General features: G+C 37.3%; 1 protein-coding gene across 1 annotated transcript in view; it reads right to left on the bottom strand.

Annotated features, from left to right (window-relative positions):
- FAM184B (family with sequence similarity 184 member B) overlaps positions 1-22,312 on the bottom strand; it is a gene marked incomplete at its 5' end in the record, with an annotated part of 44,116 nt that overhangs the window by 6,536 nt on the left and 15,268 nt on the right. Inside the window, 6 exons of the mRNA XM_081999734.1 lie at positions 898-1,146; positions 1,660-1,772; positions 2,955-3,108; positions 4,343-4,555; positions 11,810-11,920; positions 19,873-20,637. Of these exons, the coding sequence (XP_081855860.1) occupies positions 898-1,146; positions 1,660-1,772; positions 2,955-3,108; positions 4,343-4,555; positions 11,810-11,920; positions 19,873-20,637 (1,605 nt within the window). The remainder of the gene's footprint in view (positions 1-897; positions 1,147-1,659; positions 1,773-2,954; positions 3,109-4,342; positions 4,556-11,809; positions 11,921-19,872; positions 20,638-22,312) is intronic.

The following is a 22,312-nucleotide window of genomic DNA, read 5'->3' as shown; positions in this document are numbered from 1 at the left end:
ATAGGACATAATTTTAAAGATTCTTTTAAGGGTATACTCTTCAGAAATCCTTTTATATACATAGCTTGGGTAGTTAGGGGCACACATTCTATACCACTGCAGAAATTAACTGAAAGGTACCTATGCACCAGATCCCACAATCTCTCTGCAAAAAGAATGTGTTAAGTATGATCACCCAGAAATCTCAAAGGATTCAACAGCCATACAGATGCACTGGACAGCGAACTCCAGTCTTGTCTCCCATGTAAAAGGCAAGTCTTGCACTTTTTCTGTACACAAATGAGGAGACTGCTATTACTGCAATGCAACGTGTGCTCCGAGTCCGTGGCTACACTAAAAGGATGCGGTCTACCTTCTACAAAGACAGTCAAGCCTTACAAGTCAGCTTGCCGCTCCTGTGCCCTCACAGCATATTACAACTCCAGGCTTCCATCAGCCCAGAGGCACTGTCAGCATCTGCTATCACTGCCCTAACTCCCCCAGTGCAAAGCTGGCTTTTGCAGCCAAAGCATAGCCTCACAGAGTACGTACGGCATTCTTAAGTGTCCCCTTTAGAGTTAACAATCCATTGGCTTCAGCTACAAAGAGTACGTATAAAAAACTGGTATTTATTCTCAGAGACTTCTACATTTTTTTAGTAGCTCTTGGGTGAGTTTGGGATTTGTTTATGTCTTCTAGTGCCTTTCAACAGCTGATGTTATGTAGATTTTCTTAGGTCACTCCTGTGGGGCTACACTGGACATATTTCTCTGTGACCTATAATGAACTGTTAGTTCAAATGCTTTTATTATGGCTGGAGAGAAATGTGAAATGAACTATTGCTTTTGCAAAACTCCTAACCTGTAAAATTAGTACTTTAGAAAGGAGAGATTCTGACACTCATCACATTTAGAACACCTCTGATGCTGGCATTATTATTGACTTTCTAGGTGGCACTGTGAGGTGTGAATTTAAGGCAAACCTTCTGTGCTGTTTCTCCCTGTCCTGAAGGTGTGCAGCTTCTTGCTTCTGCGACTCCAGCTCAGCACTGAGTAGCTCCATTGTGTCCTTCAAAAGTAAATTCTCTTTCTTGAGTTCGGAAATTTCACTTTGACATTTTTCCAGTTCATCATGAAGAGATCTGATCTGGCTCTGGCTACTTCCTTCCTAAGAAAAAGGCCAAATTTAGTTATTCACAGCCTCTAATTATTTAATGCACAGAGCCCACTGCAATTGTGTGCACTGAATTTTTGTGAACTAATTTTTCACTTATATGTGCAATTTTACATGCAAGACAAAATCTGTGATCAAAACTTTCTGAACTTATTTTATAGTCACCATAAAATTTATTTTATTGTAACATTCATTCATTTACTTGTATTGTGGATTCTGATCTTTAAATGGAAAAAAAGCCTGCCCATAGGAAAATCATGATAAACAATGCTAACATGTTAAAGTGTGACATAAGGGAGGGAAATCCATTCCCTTTCTGTAAGAGATTCTGTACTATCTTACTATACGTCTTACTTCTATACTTACTATACTTACTTCTTACTTACTATACTTCTTACTTCTATCTTACTTACTTCTGTACTATATTACTATCTCTGGAGAGAGGAATTTGATACTACTGCTTTTGCAAAACACCACATGGCAATGAAGTAGGAACTGGATTCTTGCCTGTTGCTTCTTCAGTGTCCTCACACTCCTCAGCTCCATTTGCAGTTCTTCTGTTTGTTTCTTGAGATTAGTGCATGATGTCTGTTGCTCAGAGAGTTCCATCCTTAGAGATCCTAGTAACAATCAGACAGACAATCATTAAGGCAGTCAGAGGCCAGCTGGATGGGGAAAGTGGATACACACAATGTAGATGAAACCATCAATACATTACATTTTGATTTGTCCCTCAACTCCTTCACCATTAAGTATAATAAACAGTCTGGTAAAAGACAGGCCTCCTGTTACTAGAGAAGCAACTCAGTTGAGCAATAGAAGAAGATACGGAGCTACAATAGCAATGATTCAACATCGGAATCAGAGACTTAATTCTGTGGCAGTTGTTTTGCAGACTAAATCACTATAATTGTTTCTTCTAACCTTGAACTTTACTGGAGCACCCCTGAGCTTCCCTGTAAGGTCCACTGGTGTCTTACAGAGGGCCATAAGGCAGCCTGAGGAGAGCTCCGGTTGTGTTAGAGAAGTACAACACTTACATAAGCAGATCTGTCATATACTGCAACTTTTGCGTGTATTGTGTACAAGTTTCAGGATAGATCAAATACAAGGAGAAAGAAGTTTTTCTCTCTATTGTCTCCCTATAAATTCTGTTCTTCAAGAAAAGTTATCTACTGAACATATAAACTTTAAAGAGCAACAAATCTTTTTAGTAAATTTGAATTACTGAAAAAAAAAACCAAGAAGAGAATCCAGTTTATACTTAAAGCACTTTCAAATTATTCTTTCTTTAATTAAAAAACCTTTTATAGATGAGCTTCAATAACCCGAGTTCTAACCCAGGTCCTCAATATTACAGGTCCTCCTAATGCAGTGTTCTGTTTATCTGAACAGTTTAGGGAACTGTCTAAACTGAGTAAACAATCCATATGGAGCAACTGATCCCCACTGCTGGACTCAATAGGACAGACTTGAACCACATGTAATAATCCTTCACATCATAGAAAAAAAGAGGAAAGTCATATACACTAACTACAATATTCTAGTTTAATATACCTGATAATGCATACTTGAATGTTGTATGCCAGTCTACTCTCCCAGCAACATTCTGCTGCGGACAGTTGAGAGCTAGGTTAACAAAGAATATTAAGTCTGTATTGCTGAAATTGCAGGGTATGGAAAAGGAAATTCACAAAGACCTCCGTTCCCAGAAAATGGGAAGAAAATGAATGGGAGGAAAGCTGGTGCCTCTCAGCATATACTCAAGCAGTAGGAGCTGTGCATGACATGAGACATTATACCTAGCAACAGGGTTTGCTGCTTCTGTATTTGCTCGAGCTCATCATGTAATTCTTTCTTTGCTTTCTCTTCCAAGGTTTGTATTTCCAGCCTATGAGACTGATGTTGCCTCTTGAAAGTCTCATTAAATTCCTTTTTCAAACGTTCTTCTGCCTCCTGTAAGCAAAAGCCCCCCCCCAAAACAAAGTAGTTGGAGCCTATTTATCACCTTGTTATTTTACTTGTAATGCCAGGATGAATCTGGTCTTTCACTGCAGAACTTTTATTTTCATCACCACTTCACATGACACTTCAACAACACAAGAATAAAAACAAGCTGAAGTTAAAAAATAAGACTTAATAAGGACAAGAAAAATTATCAAGATATCATCTATTAAATTTGTTGTACATCGTGAAATAACAACAGTGACATCTTTGCACTATTAGGCATTAGAAAGAGGGTTTATTATTCAACATACAAAGCCCCACAGATTTGACCTGTATGTTATTACTTATCACAGCATCTCAGACAAAGGCTTCTATATTTCCTTGTATCATTCTTGGCTAAAACTTCTGCTCTTGTTAGAAGTGCTGCTGATACGCTGTTAACTATGGGGCAGTTGCTCTGTAGTGGCTCTAAAGCAAACTCCTATCCTCAGTTTACTGCCTTCAGCTTGGTTTTGTTAAAGCTGGGATTTTATTCTAAATATATAATCAAGACACTAAATTCTACTTAGTGTGGTTTTACTATGCATGTTGTATAAGGAGGTTTTCACTAAGGTGTGTGATATCAACAGGGACAACTGAACTCCATGTCACAATGACATGTAGATTTTTTAAGCTGATTTTTTTTTTCCTCAAACAGCAACATTCTTTAGAATCTCAATATATTGCATTAACATTTTGTCACTGAAATAAATCCACTTAAACCTTTAAAAGCTTTGGTTATCCACTTACAGAATTGATTTCTTGAAGGTATCTGAGGCAATACACATCATTATACATGTCTATTATACTCCTTTTAAAGTATTTATGCATAAATTAATAATGGATGAAACAGAATAAAACTGAGTCTTCTTAATAATATACTTAGGAACTCCCTTGTATTTCTGAAGCAAGAGCACAGCTAGAGGGGCTTGTATTCATCGCAGCCTAACTGTAGAGGGTAGGCTATATTATTTTATGAAACTATTTCATTCACACTATGGTCTAAGTTCAAATGTCAAAATAAAAAAAAAAACAAACCACCTGAAAATGTTGAGGTTTCAAAATCACTGAATAATCCGTTATGTGCAATGGCAACCCATCATTAAGATAACCGGAGACAACTGAGTTTAGATAACTGGCTCTAGCTAATATGGTTTATCCCACAAATATAATTTTTTTTAACACTAGTATGTTGTACACTGACCTTGAGTTCCTGATTTTTGCTTTTCTCCAACATTTTTAAGACTTTTTGATGTGATGCCTCCAGCTGCAGTTTAACATTCTGGCTTTCTTTAATGGTGTTTTGAAGATCCTGCAAAAGCTTCTCTTTTTCTTTGTTGGACTGTAGATCATGTTTCTTCAGTGACTCCTTGAAATTATTTGCTTGTTGGTCTAATATTTGCTTCAGCTGAGCCACCTTCCAGAAAAGTAAGGCAGCACGATAGGATTAATGGCTGCATTCACAATGAAGAAGAATTATTTAAATTCAAGTACATTTTATGAACTTGTGTACCTCTATGAAAAATAGCAAGATGCTTGTTACATGCAAGAAGCCCTTTTTTCAGTGAAAAATGACATCACTTTTGCATATACTATCTGTTGCCCATCAAGTATGTTAAAGTTTCTTAAATTATTTCTTTTCAAATCGTCTCCACCTCATAGATACATAGTTCAACTTGCATAATAATTATGGCACAAACCAGGAGGCATCGTGTAGGTAATACTGCAGCGTCCATTTATATAAAGCAGTAGATTAGAACCAATGGAAACAAGAATTCTGCACATCACTGTTCATATTTATGTTCCTCCCTCTTAGCTTAATTACTAATTAAGCTCCCCTCCTCTTTTAGCTTAATTACTAAATACAGTAGATATGCCTATAATGGCTGACACAAAAGTAGCAAAAAATACCTGTTTATAAGAGTAACTTGGTGGGGAAGGAAGGAGTCTGTTCTCTTTTCTATTTGGTAGGTTTTCTAAACTTTCATCAAAAAATTGTATTTGCCCTTCTTAAATTTGCCATTCCAAACATCATAGCTGTGGAATTCTGAAAAATTGCCTTCTGCGTAGAAGAAGCATGCATAATTAGTAAGGCAAATTAGCATTTTTGCTGCTGTATCTGACTTCCAAGTCTGCTTTTTTGCTGTTCATGGACTTCATGTGCTGTGGAGATAACTCAAAATCTCCAAATTGAACGCACACGTATATCATGAGAACTACATAACTTCCTTTACTAAATCTAGTTTCTGTACCTGTGTAAGCAGCTACAAGAAAGAATTACTGTTCCATTTTTGAGCAGATTTATGGCTGCAGAACTGCTGTTCCTATATACAAGCCAGTATACTGGCTTGTGCCTATACAGAAGCAAGTATACTTGTATTCCATTTAAATAGAGTCTGTCCTTCACTTCAAATCCACAAGTCAGATTCCTTTTCTCCAATTAACTGGTGGTGGTCATTACAGATCATCACTGATCTTACACTTCAGCTTCCCTCTGAACCCCTTCCAATGGCTTGCTCACAAAGGTCCATACTACTAATGTAATTAATATGGATTTCCTTTACCAGGTGGGGTAGTGTGCTATGTTTGAACTTCAAAGTTCCTCAGCTTTATTACTGATTTTTCACATGTTCCAAAATCTACAACAGCATCTGTAATGTAGACATGACAAAAATCTGCAAGCAGATGAACCTTGTTAAAAAACCCTTCAGCAAAGCTATCAGCTTGGGCAGTTGACTTCCTCCTATTTGGTGCCAAATCAAGCAATCAAACAAAACTTCTAGTCAAATAATCCAAAGGAAAAAAATTTTAATGTACACATAAAAATGAAAAAAATTAAAATATTTTCTCCAGCCTGAATTCAATGTTTTCAAAATTTAAATTATTTAATCATTTGCAAGGAGACAAATGGCTTCATTCACAGAACACGGGAAGAAGAGATGGCAGTGGTGGTTCCGCTTTGTGTGTGTGAAAGGGAAAAAGGAAGCATGGAGGCACAGAAAAACTGAGAGAACAAGAGAGTGTACCTATAAAGGTAACTGGGACACTCACCCAGGTGATGAAGGCCTAGATTGTTCAATGACAACTTAATATACAAGTGAAGAAGCAGCAACAGGTGACACAACGTAGCTCACCCTCTTTTATCCTATAACCCAGTGACAAGGGGACTCTCTAAAAGGTGAGAAAACTGACAGTAGGTAAAAAACCCCACAAAACAAGCCCAGGTCTCCCACATATCATGGGAATGCTAGGTTGGTAAGTAAGAAGAAAACAAACATTCCTTCACCCAGTGTTTTGCAAATGAAGTTTTTTATTTTGTTCTCTTTTAAGTGCCAGAAAATGGAAGATTAGTTTTACCACTTCTTAAACAATTTCAAACCAACATTGTTTCACTGAATTTCACTGAAGCTAATCAACCAAATTGTTTTGAGTTAGCAAACCTGAAAGAGTACCTAGCTCCAAACTGAGTTTAAGTTAACTAATCCTCCAGTGGTTTCTTGGCTTCTTCTGTTGCGTCATCTGATTAAACACAAAGAAAACTATCTGTCTGAACAAACTTAGCAAAGAATAATTGCTAAATATTATTCTTAATGAAAAACATTAATTGTCTTTAATGTGTCTGTGTGATGGGATATATCTGTAGCCTGGATACACTCCAAGAACAGGCAGATGCCAGAGCCACGTCCCAAGCACACCTTTGTTTCCAGATCTGCTGCAATTTTTGGGTTTTTTTGTTTGGTTTTTTTTTTTTTTTTAAAGAAGTGGTAAATCATAAGATTTAACCAAAGGGGCACTTTGGCTTCTGGTTACAAGTAAAATATTTACTTTGTCTTAATATTTATTGAACTCAAGCCAATGTTTTCCTATATAAAGAAAGGAAGGAAACACTGAAGTTTTTAGGTACTGCAGTTCCTTATAAAATTAACCTTTGCTGTGAAACACTTAATGCTGTACAGTCCCCTGTATCAGCTGATGTCATATGCATTAGCATTACTACACTCAAGCATGCATTTATTTTCTGGGCTTCCTGAAAGTAAGCAAGTGAGTAAAAAGAATGTGCTAGAAGACTAGGCTGTGTATTTGCTAATTGAAAAAATGGAAACAGGAAAAATGTCACTTGGAATATTTCTTTTGCAAATTAAATATTCATCTAGGCAGGAAAGACTAAAAGAGGCACATATAGGCTTCAGCTGTGGTCACAACGTTATTAACCTTCCAGACTCTCTTCATAGGCAGTTATTGGTTGTCTAATTGCACTACTAACATGAAACATAAGATCATATTAACTAGAAATAGGCTAAGCAGTAAACTGGTAACAACACAGAACATAATGTAGTAAGAAATCAGATGGGAAAGTATTTCTAAAAACATTATTTTTCAGTCAGATAGGGAAAAAGACCTACACAAATGTATCAGACATAAAACACACTCTTTCTTATGAATCCTGCTACTTCTAATATATTAGAGATTAAGAAACAAACATTTCCATCCCATCAGGTTACTTCCTCCTGTCTTTCAGTTAAAAGGGCTTTCAAAGCATTGTTCAAAGATGTATCATGACAAGGTGATGCCGGTGCTTCCACTTTTTATACCTTATAATTCCAGAATAGCCCCTTTAACACATGTTGAAGAGATCCTGTAGTCCAAAAGCAAGGAACTGGAGGACTTTAATGAATTAGCATTCAACCCACACGGGATCTGACAATCCTTCCTTCCAAAGGACCAAATAGGTGTGAATCTGATTTCTTTATCCAGAAAAGTCTCAGTAAGACAGAAATACCACCACTTTGAAGTACATCCCCAGAAAGAGGAAATTATCATGATTTTTAGAGACATCATGTATTCAGAGACACAGCCAGAGATGACTGGATGCTGCAGCTGGCAGAACTTCAGCTTGGGAAAAATTAGCTCACTTGATTGCAGAAAAGAGAGTCACATTTACCTGCAAATCTGCGTTCAGTGAGTCACATGTACACATTTTCCTTCATGAAAAAGAAACCACATCTGCTCCTTATTGCATCCACAAGACTTTCTCCTCTTCTCATGGTATTTCTTCCTGTTCCTGCTAAGGGTCCCTCTAGTTTCCCATTATCTTCTTCCCTGGCCTTACTCCATGCAGTTTTTCCCAGCTGCTCACTGTCCTGACATCCTCCTGCCCTCCCAAACTCTTTTCTTTATCTCACATTTTCCAGCTCTGTCATTGTCCTCTTCTGGTTTGCCATATCTTCCTCCCACACTTTACATTCCCATCCACAGTCTTCTGTACAAGAACTTACACGGGGACAAACTTTTTAGCAGGGCCTGTTGCAATAAGACAAGGGGTGATGTTTTTAAACTAAAAAAGGGTAAATTTAGACTAGATATAAGGAAGAAATTTTTCACAAGGGTGATGAAAAACTGGCACAGGTTGCCCAGAGAAGTGGTAGATGCCCCATCCCTGGAAACATTCAAGGTCAGGTTGGACAGGGCTCTGAGCAACCTGCTCTAGATGAAGATGTCCCTGCTCATTGCAGGGGGTTGGACTAGATGATCTTTAAAGGTCCCTTCCAATCCAAATCATTCTAAGATTCTATGATTCTGTTTACTCTGCATAGTGCTCTAGCTATGTCAACCCAATGAAAAATGTGCCTTATGCAGCCAAGGAAGGTATTTTTAGATCTGAAATTATATCCAGGTTAGAACTGGATTAGTAACAGCACATTGCCTAACCTCTGAGGCAGAAGCTGTGGGCTGAGCCACTGCAAAGGTTCCCATCTGGGAATCATGCTCTCAGTGAAACATAATGTTGTATAGTAAATGGTGGTTTCCTGGCTGTGAATATTCACATATTTATAGAAGGAAAGTATTATAAGTTGAAATTACTTCACTTTCCTGGCAATACTGCTAAGTAATTGGTTCAGAAAGTAACTTACAGAGTACCAAGAAAAATGCAAAATTTCTCTTCAGAGAGAGCATTTCCTCCCTTTTGGAAGCATTGTTAAATTCTAAAATACGCTAAAATGTTTCTTAGTGTATCTGTTCATACTTACCATGGTGTTGTGAATGTAACATATGGCATGACATATACTATTTTATATTATTTGTTTATGTTTATAGTGGCAATAAATTACCATCCCCCTTGGAGTTACCATGATCTCATGATATGAGAAGACTACCAGTTAGGAAACACAGGTTTCTTTCCTATTTCCCTGTCCTGAATGTGTGACTTCAAGAAAAGTAATTTGATGACTCACTTCTTCCATCTGTAAAACTTGTACAATAATTGCTTCATGTCATAAGCCTTTTGATTTCTTTGAGACCTTACAGTGGAATATACCACCTGCATGCACATACACTATACTATGAGATCAGTCAGCGTGCCACTACTCCTTCCTTCCACCTCTTCCCCTCACATCTCAAACCAGTATAACTTTCAGGCATTACCCATGGATGCCAGAATATCAGGGTGTAAATTTTCAGCTTTGAATAGACGAAGATATTTTTGTAGAAATATGTACATTTAGGGGAATTCGGAAAAGAATAAAGTCCACTGATTTCTGAGAACCATATTTTGCATTAGGCGCAAAGAAGTCACTCTGGATAGGTCAACACAGGTTGGATTGACCTGAAATTCTCTTAGAGAAGAACCTGTAAAAAACAGTGGCATGCCAGAAATGTGTAATGAAACCTAAAAATGGGATTTAGCCAGACCTTTAAGAACATTAAGAACTACATTTAAATTCTGTATTTCTAAGACAAGGAAATTGATAGAATGTCAGAATGAAACTGTTTGATACCAGAATGTATAAATCTGTTTTATAGGAGAAATGAAAGGGAAAAGACCAAGGGAAAAGATCAGACTAGTATAGCATGCATGGGAGAAAAGGCAGGTGTTACACACTAAATGACTGCAACACATGCCTTGTTTTGCTAGAACATGCCACACCAAGTAAGGGCATGTGGGAAAGTGAAAGCAGGTAGGATGAGGGGGACCAACATCTTGTTTAGCCCCCTTATAAGCCTATCTGTCCTTTTTCTGTCTTCTAACACCCAAAAAAAGCTTATTATGGCCACTCGGTGTCTACAAATGCCAGCTGAGAAAGACCTACGTCTTCAACTTTTGCAGAGCTGTTGCCATCCAAGCTCCCACTGAACTTGCTATAAGTGAAACTGGTTAGAATCAGTGAAGATATAAAGCAATGTAAATTATACTAGAACAACAGTGGCTACCTGTAATTCAGGAGTTCCACAGTGTGAGTTACCTAATTCCTGTTGTTATTTTTTCTTGAACTAGATTGAAGAAATTTTCTGTATTTGGGAATATCCTCATTTTGCTTAATAAAATCTTGGAGACTCAAAACTTGGATTGGCAGGAAAAAAACAAAGAAATGAATGACAGGTTCTTATGGTGAAAACATGTCCATTCACCCATAATCTCCCAGAATGGATAATCACAAATCATTTCGTTGTTCTTCTGAACAATATATCAAATGCAATGATATACTTGGGGTAGAAGAATAAATGCAGCACTGAGCATACTCAGAACTTTTCACTAGGGCACTGATTTCAGTTCTGTTAAAGCTGTTGCTTTATAGCTTATCCATGGGATACTAGTATCAAAATATTCACAGGAAAAACTGCACATGTTCACACTGAGGAAAAGGAAATATCCTGTACATAACATTTTAAAGCAGATAGCATTTGCTGAAAAGAACTGAACAACACAAAAGAGGAACACCTGAGAGGGAGAAAATGTGTATTCACAGTTACCAGAAATTTTAAAGGTGCACTGTTTACCTGGGTAAATAATTGCCTTGTAGGTGTTCTGCTTTTGTTCTGGCAGAAAATTATTTAACTAACCTGTTACGGCTTTTCAAATAACAACGTTTTCCTGTATAAATATTTTGGTAGATGTACTAGTCTGAAAAAGTTACACCACTTGGCCTGCAACTGACTATACATTACAGATGTTACAGGTGGCCAATCTAATACTAACACATCTCAGGTATTTATTTCCAGATTAATCCATGTCCACAGATCTGCATTATGACTTAGATGTAACCAGAGCAGGGAACAGTACATAAGCTATGACATCCTCAAAGCTACTTTGGGGTCACAATGATTTCTCTATTTCACTCTTGATCTTGAGAACATAGAGGGAGGCATACTTAGCAACTAATATATAGTAAATTATTGCACATTCTAATCTGCTTCAGTTACTACCCTTACCATCAAGCAGGCAGAACAGAAACAATTATCTATTTGACCTTTTTTCCATTCAATTCTCTTGCCCAAGGGAGCAAGCAAGCAGGCCCTTTTACATGTCTACATACAAAAAACATAAATCAGGAAGTGAACAAGAGCTGTAAGGAAAATTCTAATCTCCCTTACTTAGCCCTGTGTACAGACAGTCAGAGTCACCATCCAACCCTGATGTTGCCAAACTCCTCACCAAAAAACCTTAATATATCTCCAAAGAGTGATATATGAAATTTATCAAAATAAACAGGCTTGTCAAAATCTTCATAGATGTTCAGGAGCAGTAATTTCTATTATTTCTATCTGGAGTCCTTGCATATTTTCATGAGTGACAGTCACAGCAAATACGATTAAAATCTAAACAAGAATCTTTCAGATGAGAGGAAAAATGAAGAGCCCTTCTATTACTGGGTTACATTTATGCCCAGTTTACCTCAAGTGAAGAGTTTTGAAGTCTCCCAGTTAGGACTTCTTTCTCTTTCTCTACTTGCCTTAGTTCACACTCAGATTTTCTTTTAAATTCCTCTAGCTGTGTCTGGAGCTCCTAAAGTTAAAAAAAAAAAAAAAAAAGAGAGAGAAGAAAAAAAAGAAAAAAAAAGAATATGCAATAGCTGGAACAAAATATGCAGCATGAAAAAGAATGAACATTTCTTCTACATTAACGTAGATAATAGAGCAGTATACACAGTAATACATGCTACTGTTTACACAATAATACATGTTACTGTCTTCTAATGTCACTCATGTATTATTCAATCAAACAAGTATTAACAGTTTGATTTGGTTCTTTCTAAGACTAGTGTTGGACAATACAGCTCACATAATCCTAATCTTCTACTGAAAGCTTCCCTGAGGTGGAAAGCTGTACAGCATGAAGAATCAGACTGTTGTACCTTGAGTGGTGTTAGTGTTCAAAAATAATTTAGTATGCAAGAGTCACCACAAGATCTGAAAAAACATATATGTACATTGACCATATAAATAACCAGTTGGCTAACTAATGGGCAATTAGTAGAAAAGGGAATCAAAGGAAGCACTACCTTATAGTAACCCTAAAGAAAATCCCAGAGAGGAATTAAAAATAGAATAAAATTAAAAACTGAAGTCACCTTATTGCTGGAAATACTTTTTGAAAAAATCAACGATAATACCACTTGCAAGGCAGTGACCAAGAACTTGTAGCAATCGTTTGTAGCACATGTGAGCAATTGTGTATTATAGAAAGACTGAATGTGCAACTTCTAGAAAAGTCATGAAGTGATATATATTACAAACTTATTAGTGTGCTTGCTCTTCCTAGTTGTGCCAATCTGCTGACTCAGAAAAACATTCTACCATATTTTCAGACACCACAAATAGAGGAAACAGAGGTAAAAAATAGTAATTTAACACCTCCTCCTTCCTGTACATCACCTTCTTAACACTCCCTGCCCCACCCCCCCTTTTATAGCACAATGACTTAAGTATTCAAGATAACAGAAAAAGTACCTAAAAACTAAGAAATTGATAATCATTGGGAGGATGGCATGATATTAGGAAATGGAAGCACAGGCCATAGTGACATATTCCTCACAACTCATAATTAAATAAAGAACACATTAGCATTTCACAGTTTAAAAACAGGGTAATTGTTAGGTAGCAATTAAAGGGTGGAATCAAACAGAGAGACATTAATATTAAAAGGGAGAAATTAGTTTTCGTTTTGCCTGTAAGAAAAGGAGAGGATATAATGGTCTGTTTGATTAAAACCTGAAGATCAGGTGTTCGCAGCATTCCCGCTGCAACTCTGCCAACTGACTTCCTTCTTTATATCTTAATTTTTTTGTCTGGAGAAGAGATAATACTTCTCAAACAGCTGTTACTGGTCTTAATTGCATCAGAGGATATAAATAGCATTAGTAATGAAAAATATTGTAATTTCATTTGCAGTTTACGAAGTCAAGATTTTTCTGATTTAAATAATGTGAATCTCTAAGATGAGATGATTATAAACAATAACGTTTATTTGCCTATAAGCAATAAATGCCTACTGTTATGCCTTTTTTACTACAGTATAAAGTGCTTGATATTTAAATTTGACTCACATGAAGAGCTTCAGCCTGGCATCATTTTAAGTATACCTATACAAACTTATTCACATAAAAGAATACAATATATAAAAAGCAAAGTCCTTTTCATAAGTCTTATACTTGATAGTGTAACTATGCCTTGAAACACTGCATCTTTACATACTGATCAATTGTGAGCACTTTCACAATCAGATAAAATAATTTACTCACACAGGTTCCTTTTTGAGAAATGAGATTGCATAAATGTATAAACTCCAGCAGTTTCATAGGCAGAAATGAATTTATTTAACGAACACTTAACACAATTCCTAGTCTCCAAAATCTAGAAGGTACTACGAAGCTCAAGATTTAGTGATAAGAGCTACATGCTTTTTATGACTTTGCAACTTGTCAGCAAACAATCTGATTATTCTCAATAAAATGTTGAACTCAGAAAAGTAGAGAAGCATTAAAACTGGGAAAAATGGGTAGAAGTACATTCTTCACACCAAGAAGGGTCTAAGACACTTGACCAATAGTCTGCTCGTCCAATTCTACAAACTGCTCTAACCAATTTTTTTTTCTAGATGATGTCTGACAAACACGTAAGTACATTAGGAGACAGAAACTATATTCCTTATTAGTTTATGCCCAAATTTGGCAAACCACTTGGGCATACATTGAATTGTAAGCTTCACTAAGCATTGAAGCATGTGCTTAAAACTAAACGTGTTTCAAGGTTTTCCTCCGTTTGAATAGATTTCAGTTCACATTTAGGCTCCTACTGCACAGGAACATTATAGATTGCAAATTTCCTGAAGCCAAAGGATGCAGCCACAGACAGCAGTTCTCATGAAAGTGAAATTCTGTGAAGAATACCTTAAGCCAATCGCTGCTAATGCACACCGAGAACAAAAATTACATCTCAGCCATGTGAAACATATTGAGAGAAGCTATTGCTCAGGCAACCTGCCTGGCTCCAGGAGAAGATAAGCATTCTTTCTGACTAAAGTTAAATAAGGACATGTATATGCATGTATTTGTTTGTAACTAGTTGTCATCTCATTGGTAACACCTGCACTCTGAATCCATTTACCAACACTTTGCAGAATTAAATCCTCTGCCTAAACAATGCAACATTTTTATTAAATCATACCTGAGTGTTTCACAGCAGCAATCCGTGGAAATGTAAGTCAGAAATAGGAATTCACCTACAATATATTTTTCTTCAGGAGGGACCTTATATTAATCACTCCAACTGTCACATGCAGAGCATGCAAGAATAAGAAGGCAGTTTATCACATCAAGGATAAATTCACCTTCCTGCTTGTGAAGCTTTTTACATAAATGCATCAGTTTGACTTTTTTTTTTCTTTTTTTTTTTTTTCCAGTAAGACCATAGCGAGAAAATCCTTGCATTTTATGTTAATTCAAAGTGCCTCCAGTGAGGATAATTCAAATGATGTCACTGTGACCAATAAGATTAAAAATAGATTAATTAGAGCATCTATAAATAGAAGAACATTCCTACCTTCTGCATTTTTGTCTTTCAGCTTCCATGAAGTTTTAAACTGGCTTGATTTCCTTTGTATGCTTCATTACAAGATCTTCCAGCCCTTTTAACATCTATTCCTGCAGACAAATCTTTTCCTTTTGGACTGATGCTTGCCTTTACAAAGCAAGTTGTCTGTGTCTTTTATTCATACCCTCTTTTTAAATAGCTACACTTTCCATAGTCTATAAAACACACTAACTGTATAATATGACAAAAGCAGGGTAGAATTCTGGGGTTGCAGTAGTCTATTTTATAGCAAATATGCTATTTAGGTGGATATACTCCACTGAAAAATACTGACATTACTTTAGTAGAACTGTAGTGATTGAAGGCTGTGAGACCTGATATCTCTTCTGCAGTCTAGAAATGTTTTGTTTTTTTGTTGTTCTGACTTTAAGGTGTGTAACTCATTTCCAACTGTGCAGGATTCCTCAAGGACAACCTTAGTTCTGTGAAAAAATATGATGGACTATTTGGTTTTTCTTATGTCTCTGATGCCAGGTCTAATTTTACAGAATGCTAACAGAACAATATTCTAGAACTAAGAAATATAGAAAAGATTCAGCCTTGGACAATTGTTTAAGGTGAGACATTGTACAGAGGGAACTCTCAGGATACATACATTCCTCATTGTACTGAGTTTACTCCTGGTATTATTTCTGCATAGCTTTTCAGAACTGTTTTCTAGACTAAAAAAAAAAAAAAATAAATCAGGATTCCAATTTGACTTCAACAGAGAAAGTCTGCCTTGGACCTTGTTCCCTTTAAGGTTTTGGTTACAGAAGTTTAACACTCTGCCCTGGTCTAGCTCAAGGATGTCAGTAGTTTCTCTGCTGTCATTGCAGCAACTCATGTAGTTCAGGTTATGAAACAGGTCAGTGTTCCACTGGATGAGGTCAGAGATCTGGGAGTCTTACAGGATTGATTACTGTAGAACAACCCAAAAGCCATTAATCTTAAAAGAAAAATGACATGGATTTCGGTACTTTTGGCATGCCATGCCTTTGAATATCTGAGAGCAAACCACCTGTTTAAGCTCTTGCACATCTTCAGAGATGCTATTGTTCTGGCTCTGTTTGGTAGAAGTCATTCGCTGCAGCTGTGTTATTAGATGTTTCAGTTCATCTACTTTATTAACAGCTTTTCTTTGAGAATTCAACATAGTTTCCATATCTTCCATGGTATCAAAATTTACATTTCAAATAGCATAAATAACTTGCAGAATTTCCAATGTGAGTGACTACTAACAATGGAAATACTTCAGAATGACATTAATGAGCATCTTCCCTGCTTTTTGCAGGATTTAATTCTCTTGAAGTATATTTCTCTCTTTGACTACACTTAGATCTTCCTCCACTTTTTTCACTATACCTTTTGATCCCAGAATTTCTTGTTGTGTTCCCTTAAGCTACACTTCCAAATCGTAAAATATGCATAACATTACTTCTACATTTATTACATATGTTATTGTTTTGTTATCTGAAATAAATGGTCGTTTTCTCTCTTGGTGTCATTCCATGATATAAATCTTTCACCTACAGAGCTGGTTGGTTGAAATGCATTTTTTGCTCTTCCATACCCTTAAACTGTGTCTGCTGCCAGAACATGTGTAATGAGCAGCCACTTGCGTCAGATGTAGTAGGCATCATTGGAAAGTGAACACTCATCAAGAGCTACCATCTAAAAGATGTCTGAGGTTATCCTAAACTTGGAACAGGATATACTTCCATTAATTTCACAACAGCTTGTGCTAAATGTTAATGAATATTAGTTTTGTGTTTTTTTCCAGTTGCTGAAGTACAATAGTTTGTAACATAATCCATAATACAGCTGCCTAAAACCAGAAAAATTGGCTCCTACAGACTTTGCTGGGAATTATCTGTCCATAACTGGAGGCAAAAATTTGAAACAGATTTAATGTTCTATTTCTGGAGGTTCTAGTCTCAGCTTCCAGATGTCTAACATAAAACTGCAATACTCATTCAGACAAAATTGCCATTTGTTCCTATATGAATGTTGAGTAACACCTCAAGGGTTAAAATTAACCTGTATTTAACACTTTCCGTAGTTGAAAACTTAAAGGTAAGCTTGTTCCTTTTACCTCTGACATATGCCAAAATTCTTACAAAACTAGACTGAACAGATCAGACTTAATGACTTGTCATCCTTTGTATTCTCTCTTCCACAGTAATAATCACAAACGTGCACTAATGTGATGCCTTTCATCTAAAGGTCTCAGACCTCTTGGCATACACTAAGGAGAACACAGAAAATTCATCTTGCTTAAACGTCAGTCCTTTTACCTTTCAAGCCTTATAATAGGCTTTTCTTGCTAGTACTTACTAATGGTCTGGTTAAAGATTTATTTATTACTGGTTGTCCAGGTCTCAGCCAGGATAGAGCTGGTTTTCTTCACAGAAGCTAGCATGAGGATATATTTTGGATTTGGGATAAGAAAATGTTGATAACATGCTGATGTTTTGAGTTGTTGCTAAGTAGTCAAGGACAGTCCAGCTTCTCATGCTGGCCTGCTAGTAAGAAGGCTGAGGGTGCACAGGAAGCTGGGAGGGGACACAGCCAGGACAGCTGACCCAGGCTGGCCAAAGGGATATTCCCTACCATACAATATCATGCCCAGTACCTAAATTGGAGTTGGCCGGGGGGCAGAAATCGCTGCTCGGGGACAGGCTATCGATCACCAGATGGTGAGCAATTGCTGTATTGGGCATCATTTGTTCTTGTACATTCCTTTGTCGGTATTATTGTTGTTGTTATCATTGTTGTTTCCTTCTCTCTTGCTCCCCTATTAAACTGTTTTTATCTTAACCCACGAATTTTTTCCCAGTTCTCTCCCCCATCCCACTGGGGGAGGGGGGAGTGAGCAAGCTGCTGTGTGGTGCTTAGTTGCCGGCTGGGGCTAAACCACGATACTGGTTAAAGAATTTTTTCTGTTTCCCAGTCTGCCATTGTCCACAGGATTCTGAAAAAAACATAGTTATTTAATGGTGGCATCAGATATAGCCAATGTAGAAACTGCTACTTTTTTATTTAAACTGGAAAGAAACACAAAATAACATTGTGTCTAACGGTTTTCCTTCTTCCAGATTTATCCTAGTCTGAGGCTATCTCTTTAAAGACTCAAGGCAATATGCTCCGGTGGTATGTAAATCAGTCTCATTCCATAGACTTAGAGGATCTGAAATGTACAAGTTGAGCATATGTCCCTCAGAAAATATTCCAGCTTTATCCAGCTGATACTGAATTTAGAAATTAAATTGCTAATGACATCACCTTCTTATTTCCATTTCCTATCACGTTTTACATTATTTATTCCTAAAAGACTGCATTTCTTGTATGATAAATCAGAACAGTAAACCACATGCATAAATTTTCATGTCTCCATTTTTCATTTCTGATGAATGTTACTTCAAGTACCCACAAAAAATCTGGATCTTACTTTCCCTCTTCCCCTCTATTGGTTTGAACTTCTACAGGGACAGGACTCTTTTCCTTGTTGAAATAGATATTATGGATTTCCCTGACTCAATCTAAAAAAATGGCTTATCTGCATCTCTGCCATTCATTATATCCTCTCCACTTTTCTGGAGGAGATAGAGGTTGTTCTGCTACAGATCTATACATGGAGAGAATAGAATCTGAATAATGTTGGGGAAGGCTTATTCATTTCACCCTCTGATCTTGTGTAACAATAAGTCAGCGACTGTATTGAAGGCTGAACTCCCTCAAAGAACATCCTCGAAGAAGAGGCCCAGAACTCTGCACCATCAGCAAAATGATACTGACAGGCAAGATGAGAGGCCAGATGGTGAAAAGGGTCAGAGTCATCTTGGAAGAACACAGCTGGCCAAGGTGACCCTGCTCTTTACAGGATTCTGGGGTTCTCTGACTCTAAAGGAGATTAGTCTTCTTTCCCATCAGGAAACAATTATTGTTATTCTGAAATGCTACAAGTCTAGACCTTCAAGGTGTTTTCTTATCTAATATGCAAGAATGCTGTCATAGCGCTGGGGACAGGTCTGATTGGTGAGTTTATATATACTAATTCTAATAGTATTAGAAGGGAGTGGAACTGTTGAGCACAGAGCATGGCTGGGTGTTTCGGCTTCAGTGCAGTTCATCATTGTCTCTCCCACACCCTGACCTTATGTACCAAATGCAGCTCGTCGGCAGATTGCCCATGATGTGTGAACCTCTGAAACTGCATCTGACACATGATGCAATTAAGCAGAAAGGGGCTACAGAGCTGTGCTGCAGCTGTATGAGATATACACCAGCGAGGGTAGACAGGCAAAGTGTGAGGTGAGAATGCATGGTGAAAGTCTCATGGCTCAGCACATAAAACTTCACAGGTGTAAAGGACACTTCAGTAGATGTCACTTGGTACAAGCCACTGTTGCAAGAGCCATACAATACAAAGCACTTGATTCCTAACCTGCCAGCTCAGTTCTTTTATCTAACCCTGTTCATATACATGCACTGAGCTGTTGGCAACCACAAGGGAAAAGGAGAGTGTACGCTGTAAATACTCATTGCTAAGCATTAGTGCTGGCTTGCTGTTCTTTTCACAGTTCTGGGCAGGATAGGTAAAGCTCCATTCAGTCAACAGACAAATTTTACCTCACTCCTCAGGGAATACAAAGTCTAGTGTTCAAAGAGTTCTCCTAATGAGTTACTAATCGTCTTAACTCTTTCTTTAAAACTCTCAGCACTACATCGCTCCTATTTCTCTTCTAAGCCTCTAAAACTGCTTTAGTGCTTACAAAGCATTTGACTCAATACGATACTTAAAAGATCCCTCCCCCGCTGAATTTTGAAGAATTGATAATTTGCACTTTTATAGGCAAAGATAGGAATCACAGTCTCATATTCTACCTGTATTCTCTCCTTCAGCTTCTGGGAATGCTTCTTCCTCTCATTTATCTTCTGGCTTTTCTCCTCTAGGTCTGCTTCCAGCTTCTTTATCTGCTGCAGCCAAAAACCTTCGTCAGCCTCTGAGCTTTTCATTTGCTCCATTTCTCCTTGCTGACAATTCTTCTTTGTTTCTATCATAGATTGCTGCATAGCCTTTTTCAAAGTCTCTTTTCCTCTCTCATAAGAGGTTTGCGGTTTGCTTGTTTTCTGAGTATATTCTTCAGTTGCTTTCTGGTTCTCAGTCTCCAGGTTCTCCATCTCATTTATTAGAGCTTGTCCTTTCACACTGTGTTTTTCATCTAAAATTATTTTTTTATCTAGATTTTCTCTCCTACATGCTTTGCATTCATTTAGCAGTCCATGAGATTCCCGATTTAAATGTAGAAGCTTGTTTTCAAAGTCTGCATTGGTACCTACCACATCTGCAGAAAGGACTGCCTGTGCTTGTTTCGCTTCTGTTCTGGGCTCCCTCTCTTCCACCTGCTTCTTGCACAATGTTAACTCTGCCAAGGCCTCTTCCTTTAGCCTCTTGTGTTGTTCTACTGCAATTTCAAGGGCCTGAATACGTTTTCTCAGCAATTGTTCTTCTTCAGCTTTGCTTTTACACTGCAGAATCACTTCCCTTGTCTCAGCAAGAATGTGCTGAATTTCTTCTTCATGAGCCTCTCTCAGAGCCTGTATACTTGCCTCATGTTCATCATTCTTAGTGTTCAAGGCATAGATTACCTATTGAACAAGAAAAATAATAGGAAATTCAAGTATCTCATGAACGGTAGCTATGAATTCAGTTACTATATTTATCAAGGTGTTAAATGCTAAACAAGAATTACTGCTGCAGTTAAATCTTTTGTTGTTGTTTCTTTGTGTTGTTTTTTTTTTCACTAGTAACAGAAGGGACAATAATAAACTGCAAAACCTTATAGAGAAGGAAGACATTACTGTGAGAAACAATATTTTTGCTCACTTTTTGTCAGAAATTTCCTTTTCTATTCTTGGCAAGTTGTCACTTCATACCCCTAGTTTGATCTCCAGTACAAGGAATGAAATAGGGTCCCTTCTCTAGGGGGACTACTGTTTGTAGTCCAGTTCACCTAGCCTTCAGTGCAGGAGGACTACCTGCCACATTTCCTTTTAGCATTAGCAAGTGCTGGGGACCCATAGTGGCAGATCTGTGGAGTGAAACCTGAAGTCCTGACATCCAATTCATGTGGACCAAAATCACTCTGTGATGTAAACGAAAGGAAAGTTTGTAAGGAGGATTAAATTTTGCACTCCTGACTCAAACTAAAATGCCACTGCAGAGGCACCCCTGGAAACCATATGCCTGGCAAGGTAGCTTGGTCAGCATTTCAAGATAGGTATTACTTGACTGCAAGCACCTTTTGGCTTGATTCTGAGCAGTATTCAGGCAATGTGGTTCCCCCTCCACACACACACACACTTCAGGTATATAACAGGTATATAACTCAGAAATCAGGTTTTAGGAGACTCAAGTGAGCCTCTGATGACAATAAGCAATTTTTTCAAACAATTGATTTAAGCCTTTTTATGCTTTATTTCCTTTCTACAAAATGCAGAATAATAATTCTCATGACTGGAAGACAAATTATTACCCCAAGCAGGCTTCATCTGTTACCCATGACAAACACAAAAGACCTCTCACAGAAGCTGTTATACAAGCATGCTACTATTGTTTTGAAAAGAAAATGCTATTAGAAGCCCACAGTAGAATGAAATGAAGAATTCAGAGTCAAAACTGGTAAAAGTGCATGTTGTAAGCTTACAAGACAATTATATGTAATTGCAAAACATAGTAACTGCCTTGAAAAGACACAGGCTTGTCTTTTCAGGCCCCCATTAGGCCACATAGGGGCTAATCCAGTTTCTACTGGACATAGTTATCTAACTCAAGGAGAGTAGCACATTATGTATTAACATGTGTGGAGGTTTTCGTCTTGTTTGGTTGGGTTTTTTTAGAGAGAACTTATTGCTCTACAAAACTAGGTTTGGAATTTGTATACAAGTTATGACAGATACCTTCAGTCTGGCCTGAGCCCACAGAGGTTAATCAGAAGATTCCTAGACAATGTTTGAGAAAGTTTTAATTACATGAATAAATATGGAAACAAGGTCACAAAACTAATTAATTAAGTATACTAGAAATTTGTCCCTGTAATCTTCAATCCTTCCTTCAGTTGGCCTCACCTGAGACCAATAGGCATCTTGACCACAGTAAGTGTCACAAGTCTGTAGTCTGTGTTGTATAAGCCCTGAGGATGATGTCTCTAGAATTATTTTATTAGTTACATCTAACCATTTTCTGTGCTATCTGTATATGAATAACATACTGAATTTCAGTCATCCATAAATGAAAGCAAATACAACTTGTGTGTAGTCAACT

The sequence above is a fragment of the Phaethon aethereus genome, assembly GCF_964289735.1.
Source record: "Phaethon aethereus genome assembly, chromosome: 4".
Classification (NCBI taxonomy): domain Eukaryota; kingdom Metazoa; phylum Chordata; class Aves; order Phaethontiformes; family Phaethontidae; genus Phaethon; species Phaethon aethereus.
Note: the sequence above shows the minus strand (reverse complement) of the source record. Positions and strands in the feature narration are given on the sequence as shown.